This window comes from Balaenoptera musculus, chromosome 12, assembly GCF_009873245.2.
Source record: "Balaenoptera musculus isolate JJ_BM4_2016_0621 chromosome 12, mBalMus1.pri.v3, whole genome shotgun sequence".
NCBI lineage: Eukaryota > Metazoa > Chordata > Mammalia > Artiodactyla > Balaenopteridae > Balaenoptera > Balaenoptera musculus.
The window spans coordinates 52142984-52158432 of NC_045796.1; the positions used below are offsets into that span (position 1 = coordinate 52142984).

Sequence of the window (15449 nt, forward strand, 5' to 3'; positions counted from 1 at the left end):
CCTCAGGCAGAATGACATCCAAACGCATATGTACAAATGTGCATTTTTAAACGTTGTATTCTGGGCTTCCCTGGTGGCGCAGTGGTTGAGAATCTGCCTGCCAAGGCAGGGGACATGGGTTCGAGCCCTGGTCTGGGAAGCTCCCACATGCCGCGGAGCAACTAGGCCCGTGAGCCACAACTACTGAGCCTGCGCGTCTGGAGCCTGTGCTCCGCAACGAGAGGCCGCGATAGTGAGAGGCCCTCGCACCGCGATGAAGAGTGGCGCCTGCTTGCCGCAACTAGAGAAAGCCCTCGCACAGAAACGAAGACCCAACACAGCCAAAAATAAATATAAAAAATAAATAAATAAATAAATAAAAGTTGTATTCTAGTATAAATAAAATAGTTTTTTAACAGCCATGTAAAAAATGTACTTTTTTACATTTAAAGGTAAAATGTCATCTTAATAACTTTATGATTTTCTTATATTAACATAACTAGGCTTGCCATATTATCAATTTGACAAACAGGTCCTCCCCCAACCCCCCACTTTTTTTAAGTCCCTGTAACATGCTTCAATTTAGGAGTGATTTTCTGTTTGTTTCAGACAAATCTGCCTATTTTCAAGCTGAAGGAATCTACCGTTAGAAGAAGATACAGTGACTTTGAATGGCTGAGAAGTGAATTAGAAAGAGAGAGCAAGGTAAGAATTATTTGTGATGTGACTTTAAAACAAAACATTCCAAATTTTAATGTTTAAGACTTCTCAGGAGAATTATCTTGAATAAAGTGAGTAAAAGCAAACATTTTTTTTTTTTTCAAATAGTTCACTTTCATTTTACTTCATAGGAGATGGGGGAAGTGTGCAGTTTTTCCTTAGAACTCTTCCTTCTCATGTCTACTTCAGTGGCCCAGTTGAGGCCTTTGCTGACTCACACTTAGATAACTCTTCTTAGAACTTTCTTGCTATTGCTTCCTTCCTTTCCGTGATCTTCCTGTCCCACCTTCCTCTCCTCCCCTTGCTAAGTTTCTCTTCTTTAGTACATCTCCTATATCAGTGTATTTCCAATTTTTTTATTTTACTGACTCCATACTTTTTTTTTTTATCATCACACATTTACATATAACAGAAGTTTCATAAACCAGTACTTACCTTACTCTGTGTGACAGGTGCTGATATTCCTCAGATTAGCTTTTTTAGCTTTTTAAATGATGGCCATGATCTACTGTCGGGTTGCTACCTGCAGTTTTAGAACACTGTCATATATCCTGATAATAATTGTCTTCTCTTAGGAGAAATTTGGTGGCTTTGGCTGCAAAATAGAGAGAACAAGGTCTCATTCTAACGTCTCTTATTTCAGCCCTACAACAGAATGACATATATGGCATGGAGTCATGAAAAGTACACTCAGAATGACGAAAAGTTATCTTGTGACTAGAGTGTAGTAGGATAAGAAGTGGGTATGGTAGGAGCCCTGAAGTAGGTTAAGGCTAACTCGTTCTCGCTTCTGAAGCGTACTAAGGTAGAAAAGGAAGGAAAACGCCCTTAACCAGAAAAATATGGCTGGATACAAGAACAACATATACAAATCATAGCATTCCATCAAAAATGGAAAAACAGTTTTACTCAAAAGAATATCCAAGTATAAAATACTTACAAGTAAAACTGGAAATATAAGACCCATGTAAAGAAAACTTTAAAACTTCATTGAAAGATCAAAAGAAGACCTTAATAAACAGAAATATTACATTCCTGGTTTGGAATATTCACTTTTGAAGATTCATTTACTCTATAAGCATTTGAGAGCTCATTCTGTGTGTTCTGTCAGTTGCAGATAGAGCTGTGAACAAATGAAGGGTCCCTACTTTTATGGCACTTTATTGGGTAAGTTGGGGTAGTGGTGAAGGGAGACCAGAAAAAGATAGTAAGATATATAATATGTCAGATGGTAATATGCTCTAAAAAACAAAATTAAACTAAGGGAAATAGGGAGTGCCAGGAGATCTACTGTCATATAGGATAGTCAAGAGAAGGCCTCTCTTAGAGGTGGCATTTTAGCAGTAGACCTGACAGAAATAAGGCAGTATCTCCTAACTTATTTATAAATTTGTAAAATTCTAATACAAATCTTAGTGGAATTCGTTATAAACCTGCAGATTCATATAGAGCTTTAGAATCAGAGAAAGCTCAAGAATAGCCAAAAATTATTTTTACCAATAATTTAGCACCTGCAGACATCAGAGCATATGTTAAGACTATAGTAATTAAAACAATGTAGTATTGCTTTAGGGTGGACAAATAGATTAGCAGAATGTCAGAGAATTTAGAAGCTGACCACGTGTTTACTGGAAACTTAGTTCATAACAAAAATAACATTGTTAATTTGTGCAGAAAGGAATTTATATTCAGTAAATGGGGTTGCAACATTTGGCTATTTGGGAATAAAGATTTATAACTCACTGTCTATAAATTACAGATGGTTTGAAGATCTAAGTGTACAAAACAAGTTAGGAAAGTTTTGGGTAACAAAGAAGAAATTTTTTATGACCATAGGGAGAAGTGTCTTTTTTTTCCCCACCTTTATTGAGATAGAATTGACAAATAACATCAAGTTATATAACACAATGATTTGATATATGTATATATTGTGAAATGATTACCATAATAAAATTAGTTAATACATCTATCACTTCACATAGGGGTTTTTGTTTGTTTTGTTTTGTTGTTAGTGGTGGTAACATTTCAATATCTGTTTCTCTTAGCAACTTTTTTTTTTTTTTTAATATTTTACTTTTTTTTTTTTTGTAATTCTTTATTTTATTTATTTTTATTTTTGGCTGTGTTGGGTCTTCGTTTCCGTGCGAGGGCTTTCTCCAGTTGTGGCAAGCGGGGGCCACTCTTCATCACGGTGCGCGGGCCTCTCATTATCGCGGCCTCTCTTGTTGCGGAGCACAAGCTCCAGACGCGCAGGCTCAGTAGTTGTGGCTCACGGGCCTAGTTGCTCCGCGGCATGTGGGATCTTCCCAGACCAGGGCTCGAACCCATGTCCCCTGCCTTGGCAGGCAGATTCTCAACCACTGCGCCACTAGGGAAGCCCTCTCTTAGCAACTTTTAAGAGTACAATACAATCCTGTTAACTATAGTTACCATGCTATACATTAGCTCCCCAGAACCTACTCATCTTTTAACTGAAAGGTTGTACCATTTGACCAATATCTCCCCATTTCCCCCACCCTCAGCCCATCTACTACTCTCTGTTTCTGTGAGTTCAGCTCTTTTAGATTCCACATATAAGTGAGATCATACAATGTTTGTCTTTTTCTGTTTGATTATGGGAAGAGTGTCTTGATAGGCTTTTGGCTTTGCTTAACATAGCACCTGGCACACTGGAGTGTTTAATACGCATTTCATGAATGTATACATCACTTTTTTTTATGACAGCTTTATTGACATAATTCACATGCCATACAGTTCACCAATTTAAAGTGTACAATTCAGTGGTTCTTACTATATTCACAAAGTTGTGCAACCATTACTATAGTCAGTTTTAGAACATTGTAATCACTCCGTAAGAGAGACCCCATACCCGTTAGTAATCACTACCAATTTCTCCTCACCCAGCCCTAAACAACCACTAATCTTCTTTCTCTATGGATTTGCCTGTTCTGGGCATTTCATATAAATAGAAGCATAGAATATGTAGTCGTTTGTGTCTGGCTTCTTTCACTGGCTTCTTTCACTGAGCGTGTTTTCTAGGTTCATCCTATTTTATTTTTAATCACTACTTCATTTCTTTTTATTTCCCCAAAATATTCTTTTGTATGGATAAACCACATTTTATTTATCCATTTATCATTGGCAGACATTTGGGTCATTCCTGCTTTTTGACTATTGAGAATAATGCTGCTGCGGGACTTCCCTGGTGGTCCAGTGGTTAAGACTCTATGCTCCCAATGCAGGGGGCCCGGGTCAGGGAACTAGGTCCCGCAAACCGCAACTAAGACCCACGCAGTCAAATAAATAAATAAATAAATATTTTAAAAATAATAATAATGCTGCTGTGAACATTCATGTACAGGTTTTTGTATGGACATACATGTTTGTATCTCTTGGGTATATACCTAAGAATGGATTTACAGCCATATGATAACTCTGTTTAACCTTTTGAGGAACTCCCAGACTTTTTTTCCAGAACAGGTATACCATTTTTACATTTCCACCAACAATGTATAAAGGTTCCACGTTTTTCCACATCCTCACCAACATTTAATATTATCTGATTTCTTTATTATAGCTTTCTTAGCGTGTGTGAAGTGGTATCTCGTGGTTTTCATTTTCCTGATGGCTAATGATGTTGATCATCTTTTCATGTACTTATCAGCCATTTATATATCTTCTGTGGAGAAATTTTTTTTCAGCTCCTTTGCCCATTTAATTGAGTTTCTTTTATTATTGAGTTGTATATAGAATATACTAAAAAAAAAAAAAAAAAAAACCACTCTTACAAGTCCCTTATCAGATTTACAGTTTGCAAAAATCTTCTCCCATTCTGTGGATTGTTTTCACTTGATGTTGTCCTTTGACGCACAGTACTTCACTTTTAACATTAGACCAGATAATTATTTGGGGCATTTAACCTGTGTGAAAGTTGTGCTTAACATTAGTATTGCTAAGAACAATTAATCAAGTTGTTTTATTTATATATTAGTACTTTTAATTAAGATCTGTTACACTAGACTAGAAAGTAGATGACATTTATTGTATTTACTGGTCACTATGGTTAAATCTTCTAGCTTTTTTTATTTCAGTATGCTTTCACTATATTATGCTGGCCAGATAGCCTTCTGTCCACTTCTTGCCCCACATACACACACGTATCATCAGACTCATTACTTTTAAATTGGTGTAAGAATTCTAAGTAGATCTTTTCAGACTGCTTAAGCAAAAATAATTTGATGTTGAAGATCTTTGGGACCTTAGCTGGACAAACCACTCATGATTTTTGTAGGTGATTAATCCTGTTGCCTACAACCTCACCATCCATTTCAATGAGTATTTTGAGTATTAGTAAGAACGTATCTCTACGGATGATAATACATAGTAATCTTTAATCTTAAATTTCATGCTAAATTCTACCCTGAATTAATGGTGGTCATTTCTGTAACACACTGGTTCTATATTCCTTTTTTTATAATAGCTTTATAGATACAGATGTTTTTCCCTGCCCATCATATAAACTATTCTACTGGAGCTCAGCTAGTGGTCATGATCCCTGTTTTTTAATTGTAAGTTCCCTGCAGGTTTTAACTCTTCAACTTGACAAATGCTAATATAGGGGAGAGATTTAAGAATGTTAAAGCAAACTGACGAAGACAAATCTTTAGATGTCTTAATCATTGGGTATCTGGGGAGAGTAGATCTAGGAAGGAATTACAAGGTTTATGTTGGGCATTGGTTTTGTGTTTCTTTTTTGCTCTTTGTTTTTTGCTGATCTGTAAGAAGTTGTATGATCTTTCCCTTTTTTACCTTGTTGGATTATTGTTTTAGGATAGAAACTCTGCATCAAGGGTTTTAGGTTTTACCTCTTAGAATATGTATAATTTTATTACTGGTGTTTACTATTTATATTTCTCCTTGTTTAACTTGTTTGCCCACACCTTTTCTCTGTTTTAACATAAGGATTCACCTAAGTGGTTAGTCATTTAACAGATATTTGAGCTTCTGTTGTATGCCCAGCTTTTCTTAAAATAACCATAAAAAGCCTGAGACGAGGGTCCTTGATTTGAAAGCATTAAGAGGATAGACTGGTGGTTCTCCACCAGGGGCAGTTTTGTTCCCCAGGAGACATTTGACAGTGTCTCGAGACCATTGTTATTGTCACAACTGTGGGGTGCCTACTGGCGGTGTCTAGTGGGTAGAGGCCTGGGATGCTGTTGAATAGGTATTCTACGGTGTACAAGAAACCCCTCCCCCCAGTACATTATCTAGTTCAAAATGTTAATAGTGCCATGGTTGAGAAATCCTGAGATAGAGAACCCAACTAACCTGTGAAATAAATAGCTAGGTGCTATTTAATTCAAACAAATATTTGAGCTCCAGATAATTCCCAGAAGAGGGAGATCAGTCATAAGTTGTCCCTAGAGGAAAGTTAGGCTTTGACAGGGAAAATTTGGGATGTTCCTCTAGTGTGGGAAGGAAGAAATGACAGGTCTTTGGGGAAAGATAGGATAATGGGTTTGGGAGAAAGTTGACGTGCTTCTTAGCCTAGGAAATGGAAGAGTGGCAACAAGTAGAGTTGATTATTTTGTCATCACCTCAAACACAGGTAGGAAAGAGTATATGCAGATGGTATGAGGTGGAAGAAATTTACCACAGAATTCTTATCTGCCCATGCCAGAAAGAACATTGTTAGTATTTTACTTCTTCATTTAATCGAGAGTTGAGTTTGATCTCTTCAGTTACCATTGTAATAAAGCATTGTCTTCCCCAAGTGACATCAAAACTGAGGGGCATGGTAGCCTTTATTTCAGTATTGATTATTCTCTTTGTATACCTGTGCTTTGATAAGTCCAGGAAAAATGAAAATTAAGCTGTGGGCCCTGCCATTGAGGAGCTTTGGTTTGATGGACTATTCTGGCATTTTGGTTATCTTGCCTCCAAAACATTGAATCATTTTTCAGTGTATTTTTATTGATTCCCTTTTACTGTATATTTAAACTAGTTTAACAATGGGATGGTTCTCATAGTGAAGATATCCTTTGTCTTCGTGTTATGCTCTATAAATTTTCCCAACTCAGCCAGCATGTTCAAGAACTTTCTTTCCTTATCTTGTTTTAGGTTGTAGTTCCCCCACTCCCTGGGAAAGCATTTTTGCGTCAGCTTCCTTTTAGAGGAGATGATGGAATATTTGATGACAATTTTATTGAAGAAAGGAAGCAAGGGCTGGAGCAGTTTATAAACAAGTAAGTGCTTTCTGTTCCTCAAGGTCTAAGAGTGAATAGTGTTCTGAGATGTCTTTAGGTGACTGCTGTTTATTAATTTAGATATCAGACTAAACTGGTGCTTTTTCTTTTTGGTCATTTCCTAACTTTTTGTATCATTTAAACAAAGTGAAAATATATAACAAGTTGAATATCATGATAAATATTAACACACTTGAGTGAGTGATACGAGTATCTTTGTGTTGACCTAAGTTTTGTATTTGTTTTTCTTGGTTAATTTATGCAAATTACATTTAAAATTACAGCATTTAAAAAATAGTTTTACTTATGATTCTTTCTGATTTAAGGTATATTCTAGCATGAACAGTAAAACTTACAATACACTTGCAATCATTTTGTTTGATTGCAGATGGAAGTATCATCAGCATGTCTTGTGTAAAGGTGCACATTTAAAATTTTTGTGGCAAAATATATTCTTTTGAAAATGTAAGGAGACTGTATCATTTATCTTTTACTTTAGAAACTTAATAAACTCAAACTCTAGCTTTTAATTTTATTCCTATTTGCAATATAGCCTCTTTTTTTTTTTTTTGGCTGCACTGTGCAGGATCTTAGTTCCCCGACCAGGGATTGAACCTGGGCCCTCAGCAGTGAAAGTGCAGAGTCCTAATCACTGCACTGCCAGGAATTCTCTAAATATAGCCATTATTTAAAAGCCAAAATGATAGGAAGAGTTATGCCTGGAAAGGGCTCACTATAATTGTGCATTTGGCCTTAAGTTTGACCAAATAAAGTCAAATCCTAGAGAATATGGTTGTGTGAGCTTATTTATTAGCAATACTTTAATTTTTATCTAGTAATTTGAAGATCTGTGAGTGGTAAACAGAGGGAAAGTTATACAAAGCCCTTAACTTTTAGTTATCTGAGAGCACACAACCTTCATTGTCTTCTTATGAACATACTTTCTTTTTGGAGAAGTCAGTGCTAGCTTGGATGTTTTTAAATTCTGAAATAAAGTCTGGTTGCCCAGTCTGATCTTGTGTTTAGTCTGATGGAAACCTTTAAAAGCAAGCAAAAAACAAAACCAAAAAAACCTGAACATTTGTGCCTATTTCTTAGTATTTTGGGGCTTTTATTGAACTTCAGTGTATTTCTAACTATAATCCTATATCTTTTCCTTCTTTAAAATGGATTCTTAGAATCAATGACATTGTTTCACTTTTAACACTAAAATTCATTTAGGTTTCTTACGAATATACCAACTAATATGTAAAGAAGTTAATTGGGTACATACGCCAGAGGCAGTGCAAAACTAGTGATTAAATGTTTTCTAAATTACCCTCATGAACTGAAGGAAAGAAAATATACTGTTAGTTGATAGACCATAGCTTTATGGGCAGTCCAGAATAACACTTACTATTACTAAATTGTTCATGCTTCCTAACCTTAAAATGTGTATGTTTGGTCCCCCTCCCCCACTTTTATAAAATACTGTACTGAATTTGTATCTTTTATTCCTAGGGTCGCTGGTCATCCTCTGGCACAGAATGAACGTTGTCTTCATATGTTTTTACAGGATGAAATTATAGATAAAAGCTATACTCCATCTAAAATAAGACATGCCTGAAATTTGGCAAGAAGGGGCAAGAAAAACTTTCCGTGACTATTAATGATTCATATGCACCAGTGAAGAAGTTCTAACTAACTTTAGCATGCTGCACAAAAACTGGTATAATATGCCTTCAGTATACTAACACTCATAATGCTCAGTTTTGTTCTGTTTTGTTTTGGCAGTTTACAAGAAGTTAATTTGCTTTCGTGAAAAAAATCCCTCATTCCAGCCTTTCTATATAAATAGTTCTTTCTTGCTGTTTTAATGTGGTACACGCTCTAGCTTCACAAACCTGTTACTCTAGGATAACTTGCAGTGTCCTAACTAAAGTTACTCATTTGGTCTTACCTGCAGTTTTTGTGTCATGTTTGCTTCTTGAATCTGATTAATAGAATTTTTCTCTTATCCCCTTTTTAATATGTGGTGTCACTTGACCTAATTTATGTGTGGAAACACTACACATTGGTTTCCAGTACCCTACACGTAAGATATACACACTTGTGTGCAGAAAGTATCTCCCTTCAGGCTTGTAATCCCCTTCACATGGAAGATCAATGAGGGAAATCTTTATATTCTGTATAAAAACAAAATCAAATTTATATACTAAAATCATTTGTCTAAAAATTTAAGTTGTTTTCAAATAAAAATAAAAATGCATTTCTGATATGCACTGATAGTGTTGCTTCTGGCTTTTCTTTTCTCCCTTCAGAAGACTTTCCTACTTAACTCACTTGTTGAGAGGGATTATTTACTAATTATATACTTCTCATTCCTGTAACTCCATTCCTCTTTAAGCAGTGGTGATATCAAATATGCTACTACCCTTTGAATGGGGCTATTTTCTTTTACACAACAACAAAAGTGATGTACTAGGAAAAGCATTCCTTAAAGCTTACTGAGTTGTTATGAAGCACTTTGTGTATTTGGAAAATGCTCTATAATCCCAAGTTATTCTTTTCAAAAGGCCTTTTAAGATAAGTCAATAGCGTGCCCCCTATTTTTCAGAAGAATTTTTTCCCTAGCTCATCTGAGTGACTTGTTTAAACAAACTTAGCAAGGGTGTAATAACCGTTTTCTTAGTCAGCAGATTCATGCTTTCTCTTTAGTTTGGTTTAGGATAGGGGCACGCTTTCTCCTCTTTAACCAAGGGAGAAGGGCAGTGTTCTAGCTGACTTGTATTATTGATAAGAAACCAGCAAATGCATGACTCCCTGCTGCCTAACTTGTGTTGCGGCCAGACCTTTACAGCCAGGATGTGGTCTCCAATTTGAATCTGCACAACATCTGGTGGTTTGGGGACCCGTTGTGACCTAGAGTTAAACTCCAAGGTAAGGAAAGTTTGCCCTTGCACTCCAGAAGTGTCTCATGTAGAGACAGGTCAGTCCATTTGAGAGGAAATCAGCTTAGGCCTTGACCAAACTAGGATGTCCCCCAAGCAGATGGATATCATAGGAAGAAGTCAGAGCTGCTCTGTAGTATCTTTTGTTGCTTAAATATGTCACAGTTCCATAAAAGTACAGAGCTAAACAACTGTGAATTGTGTCTCAGTGAGCTAGAGCAGTCAAATCAAAGGTGGTCAGTTTTTGGTATGCAGAACAGAGTAATGGTAGTTCTGCTAAACTCAGTAATTCCTCTAAAGCATACATGATTTTGCCTCCCGGGGAACATCTGGCAATGTCGCCAGACTTTTTTTTTTTTTTTTTTTTACTTTTGGCTGCGTTGGGTCTCTGTTGCTGCACGCAGGCTTCCTCTAGTCGTGACGAACGGGGGCTGCTCTTCGTTGCGGTGCGCGGGCTTCTCACTGCAGTGGCTCCTCTTGTTGTGGAGCACGGGCTCTGGGTGTGCGGGCTTCAGTAATTGTGGCACGCGGGCTCAGTAGTTGTGGGTCGTGGGCTCTAGAGCGCAGGCTCAGTAGTTGTGGCGCACGGGCTCAGTTGCTCCGTGGCATGTGGGATCTTCCCGGACCAGGGATCGAACCCGTGTCCCCTGCATTGGCAGGCGGATTCTTAACCACTGCACCAGCAGAGAAGCCCCTCGCAAGACATTTTTGGTTATCACAACTGGGGGATGCTACTGGAATCTAGTGGGTAGAAGGTTAAAGATGCTGCTAAACTGCCTACACTGTACCCGGGACCACCTCCCACAACAGAAAAATGTCAACAGTGCCAAGGTTTCTGCTCACTGTGGAATTCTTTTGCTTTTGATCATTTATAGACAAGGGAATAGTGTGGCTTAGGATGGGTTGTACTGGCCTGCTTACTTTTAGTCTTTACAATTTCCTAAGGGCAGGCCTGCTTTTAGAAACTTGAAGGTTTCAAGTTAGATGAAAGGTTGTTTATTCTAGGTAACATGTTTTTACCTAATGTAGGAGGGTACTTCTCAGTGTTGTCTCTTAGAGAACTGAAACCATGGTCTGTATTAAAACGACACCTTTAACCCTGTGAAGTAAAAATGCAGGCACTGTTAACTCTAATGATATAGGAGGAAGTTCCAGAAGCCCTTAAGAGTCTTCCTAAAAGAATAGAAGTTAAACTGGCAGTGAGTTATGCAGCAAGAGTCTCAGGCTCCGGGTCCTCTCAGTAAGTTATCACCTTGTCCCAACTCCTGCAAGACGTAAAGGGTCAACAGCAGTGGTGCCTTTAGTAATCTATAGTTGTTGAGGACCAAATGTAAAATCCACAGAACAGCAGTGCCTGAGACATGTAAAGAATTAATGATGGCTATCCAATGGCAGTGGGAATCACAGATGTGGCAGTAGCAGCAGCAAATAGTACCACTAAGCCCATGGCAGTTCCTGGATAGGTTTATCTGGTATTTGGTTTCCTGCTCGGTGGTTCTGCCGTCATGACCCTCAGTAGTCATGATGACCTCTGGGCTGGACATGAGGGAGCATCTCCTTTTTATTACATCCTGCATCTTTTTAACTCAGCCCTCTTGTTAAGGGCCACTGCTGTTGCTTCAGCTTGCTTTGCCTGTTTTGGGTGAATATAGCCAATGAAAGGAGGAGGCTGCTGGCCTCTAAGCCTTTACAGATAAAATTTGTTTGAGGTATGGATGAACAGGGAGCTTAGCACACTGCCTGGTTTATAGGTTAACTGCTCCGTAAGTGCTAGCTGTGATTATTACAATATGAAAGTGTTTGGACTGGGAAACAAGTTAGAAACTGTTTTAGGAGGATGGAGTATGTTTTCCTTGATAGTTCCTTTGTGATCTCTGTCACAGAACTTCCCTATGAAGTAAATAATATTATCCTTTACAGATGAGAAGACTGGAGGCTCTGCAAGCTTAAGTAATATGCCCGAGGTTACCCAGGATGTGACGGCTCTGGATTTAGACTGGAAGGATGTCTGCCTCTAAAAGCCATGCCTTGGTTCACTTCCTTCTTGTGGACCAGGGCTGTGACTTGGCACCTACCCAGCCCTTACTTAATGCTCAGTAAATTTATTGATTGAATGAAAGGGTGAATTTCCAGTAATGTTTCCAATGTCCTCTAGGCTGAGCATGAGTGAATGAATGAATTGATTTTGTTTTGTTTTTTAGTTTGATTTTAAGTGTGGGTATAAAAAGCACATTGGGGCATGGAGAGCTAGCTGATCAGAAGTATCTTATTTTCCTAAACTTAGCTGTGCACCACAATTACTGTCTAAGACTGAGTCCAGGATTTTTTTTTTTTTAAGCTTCCCAGGTAATTCTGAAACAGCCAAGTTTGGGCACTTAGCTAGGAGGCCCTTTGATTTCCTGGTATTTGGTTAGATTTGATCTTAACCTGGCTACTTAAGTCATTACAAAAAGAAATCAGGAAATTGAGAAAAAGTCAGGACTTATCAGATCTTGAGAAATTACTTTTGTAAATCTTGATTTACAGTTAATTAAGTTTGCCTTATTCCAACTTTGCTAAGAAAATAGGACCTTGAGACCGGGAAAAGTCATTTAAAAGCACAAAAGGAAGTTTAGAGGATGCTGGGTTAACGCCTCACCACAGATGCTTTTTACTGTTAGAACGAGTGCCGTAAACGGAAGTGACCCAGTAAAATCAAACAGCAACACTAAGCATTTTATATGAGCAAAGTGTTAACATAGACCAGAGGTTAACAAAGGCCCTGTTCTCAAGAAACTCAGTCTTGTTAGGACACTGGCATGAAAAGACTCACATAGTACAGACAGGAGACATGGCAAATGTGAGGATGGAAGAGACACAAGAGTTCAAGTGGAGGGAGGGGAAAGGCCATTCCAAATAAAATAAATCGGACTTGAGTTTCAGCCCCAACGTGTAAAAAACTTGAAAGTTGGCACCCTTGTCTTACAACAAGGAAAAGCTGGACAAACTGAAAGTCAATGACTTTTCTTAGACCCACCCATCAGTGAATTGAGGTTGCAGAGCAAATCACCACCCCCAAATCTGGAGAGAGGCTTATCTAGCCAGACTCAGTCAAAACCTGTTTACCCGGAGCAGGAACTGCTAGAGCCATAAACTGGTAAGGAACACACATACGGTAATACTGATACTGAATTGCTGGGGGTTGAGTGTGCTCTAGCACAAGAGTGACTCCTGGAGACCACAGTCTTAGAGGGACCCCCACATGTACCTGGGCTTTACCTCCAGGAACCCCACAAGATTCCCACGGTGAAGATCAAGAAAGATCCCCTATGTCTCTGGCAGGGAGAGGAGATGAATAATCAGTGTGAAATACCAGAACCTTCTTTATTACAAAGGCTTACTCTCCAGGATAAGACTTCCAGAGCCTTATCCCTGATGGGGGAAGGGCATTCTAGCCTTCCTATCTCACCTAAAGGAAAAATAAAACACAGTAAACAGGGGTCAAGACTTCAGGGAAATGCTGCAGCCAGAGAAGGGAGGAAGGGGCACAGGGGTAAAGCTATACCCCTGGGAAACACCTGTGACGGTCACAGGCCAACTAAACACTGGGACTTAATCTGGAAACTACAGAATGTGCCCTTCCCCCCCACTTTACCACCGCACCACCAGGGCTCCAGTATAATAGTGGATTACAGCCAAAAGCTGCAAGACAGACTCTGAGGAGGAGAGAAACCCAGAGTTAAGAAAGAGACAAGGGCTTCCCTGGTGGTGCAGTGGTTAAGAATCCACCTGCCAATGCAGGGGACACGGGTTTGAGCCCTGGTCTGGGAAGATCCCACATGCCGCGGAGCAACTAAGCACATGCACCACAACTACTGAGCCTGCGCTCTAGAGCCCGCGAGCCATAGCTACTGAAGCCCGCATGCCTAGAGCCTGTGCTCTGCAACAAGAGAAGCCACTGCAATGAGAAGCCCGCGCACTGCAACAGAGAGAAGCCCCCGCTCTCAGCAACTAGAGAAAACCTGCGTGTAGCAGCGAAGACCCAATGCAGCCAAAAATTAAATGAATAAATAAATTTATTTTTTAAAAAAAGAATTAAATGCTAGAAATCAACATCACTGTCATAGAAATGAGGAATGGCTTCCATGGGCTCATCACTAGGCTCAACATAAAACAGGGACGAATCAGTGCATCTGAAGATAGGTCAGCAGAAACTTCCCAAACTGAAATGCAAAGAGAAAACAATAGAAAAAACAACGGAACTTCCAAAAACTGTGAGATCTTTGCAAAAGTTGTAACACACGTGTAATTGGAATACCAGAAAGAAAAGAGAACACAGCAAAAGAAATATTTGAAGTTCTAATGGCTGAGAACTTTCCAAAATTAAAGACAAGAAACCACAGATGCAGGAAGCTGAGAGAACACCAAGATAAATTCAAAACAAAACAACACAGGCATATCATATTCTAACTGCAGAAAATCAGAGACCAACAGAAAATCTTGAAAGAAGCCGGAGGGGGAGAGTAAAATAAAGGAGTGCTGGTTTGACAGTTTTTAAATGCCTTTTTAAAATAATTAATTAATTAATTTTAAAATTTTTGGCTGCGTTGGGTCTTCGTTGCTGTGCATGGGCTTTCTCTAGTTGCGGTGAGTGGGGGCTACTCTTCATTGCGATGCGCAGGCTTCTCATTGCGGTGGCTTCTCTTGTTGTGGAGCACGGGCTCTAGGCATGCAGGCTTCAGTAGTTGTGGCACGTGGGCTTAGTTGCTGTGCAGCATGTGGGATCTTCCCGAACCAGGGCTCGAACCCGTGTCCCCTGCGTTGGCAGGTGGATTCTTAACCACTGCGCCACCAGGGAAGTCCTAAATGCCTTTTATCAGTCATCTTGAGGCCAGAGGTGGTGATATTTTATAATACCTGAGTTCTTAACCTGGTGTCTCAATTTGGATGGGAAAAAAGTTGTGTCTTTAGTATTCTGTAACTGAAATGTAGCATTTTTTCATTATGAATGTAGTAGCAAACCAGAGTAGTAGTATAAGCAGAACTTGTGACTGTCACTAATTTAAAAATGCAAATATCACATTTATTGCTGCAGATCTTGAAATACTTTCACTATCTGAAAATTACTGTAGTGTTAGGCCTGCCCCAAGATCTCATTTAACGTGTTTTTAAAAAAGCACATATTTTTTTACAAGTTAAAAAAGAATACTTGGATAAATGTATTTCAACAAATTGGTTGAGTGTGGTTTCCTTTGTATTCCTATGTGTTTTGTGCTTTTATAAACATCTGAGTAGGGATCTTCGGCACAAAAAGGGTTAGGAACCCCCAGGGTGAAAAATTTAGAAGCCTCCTGTAATAGAACGTAATTTGGATGTGCCTGAGTCTGCGTGGCATGGGGTAGGTTCACTCGGTATTCGTGTTCTGGTGTGCATGCATGAGAGGGAAACTGGGAAACAACTGACCAACCATCAGCTGAGGACTTAGGTTTCAGCCTGGGCTTTTCACATTATTACCTCATTTAATTCTCAAAACAACTCAATTAGATGCATGTTATCCTCATTTTACCAAGAGAAGAGTTGAGACAGAGGGTAAGTA

At 38.8% G+C, this 15449-nt stretch overlaps 1 protein-coding gene across 1 annotated transcript in view; it reads left to right on the plus strand.

Annotated features, from left to right (window-relative positions):
- SNX3 (sorting nexin 3) overlaps positions 1–9209 on the plus strand; it is a 43989-nt gene extending 34780 nt beyond the window's left edge. The window contains exons 2-4 of the mRNA XM_036871856.1: positions 589–684; positions 6820–6944; positions 8445–9209. Coding sequence (XP_036727751.1) covers positions 589–684; positions 6820–6944; positions 8445–8550 — 327 coding nt within the window. The 3' untranslated portion in view covers positions 8551–9209. The remainder of the gene's footprint in view (positions 1–588; positions 685–6819; positions 6945–8444) is intronic.
- The last annotated feature ends 6240 nt before the right edge of the window (positions 9210–15449 follow it).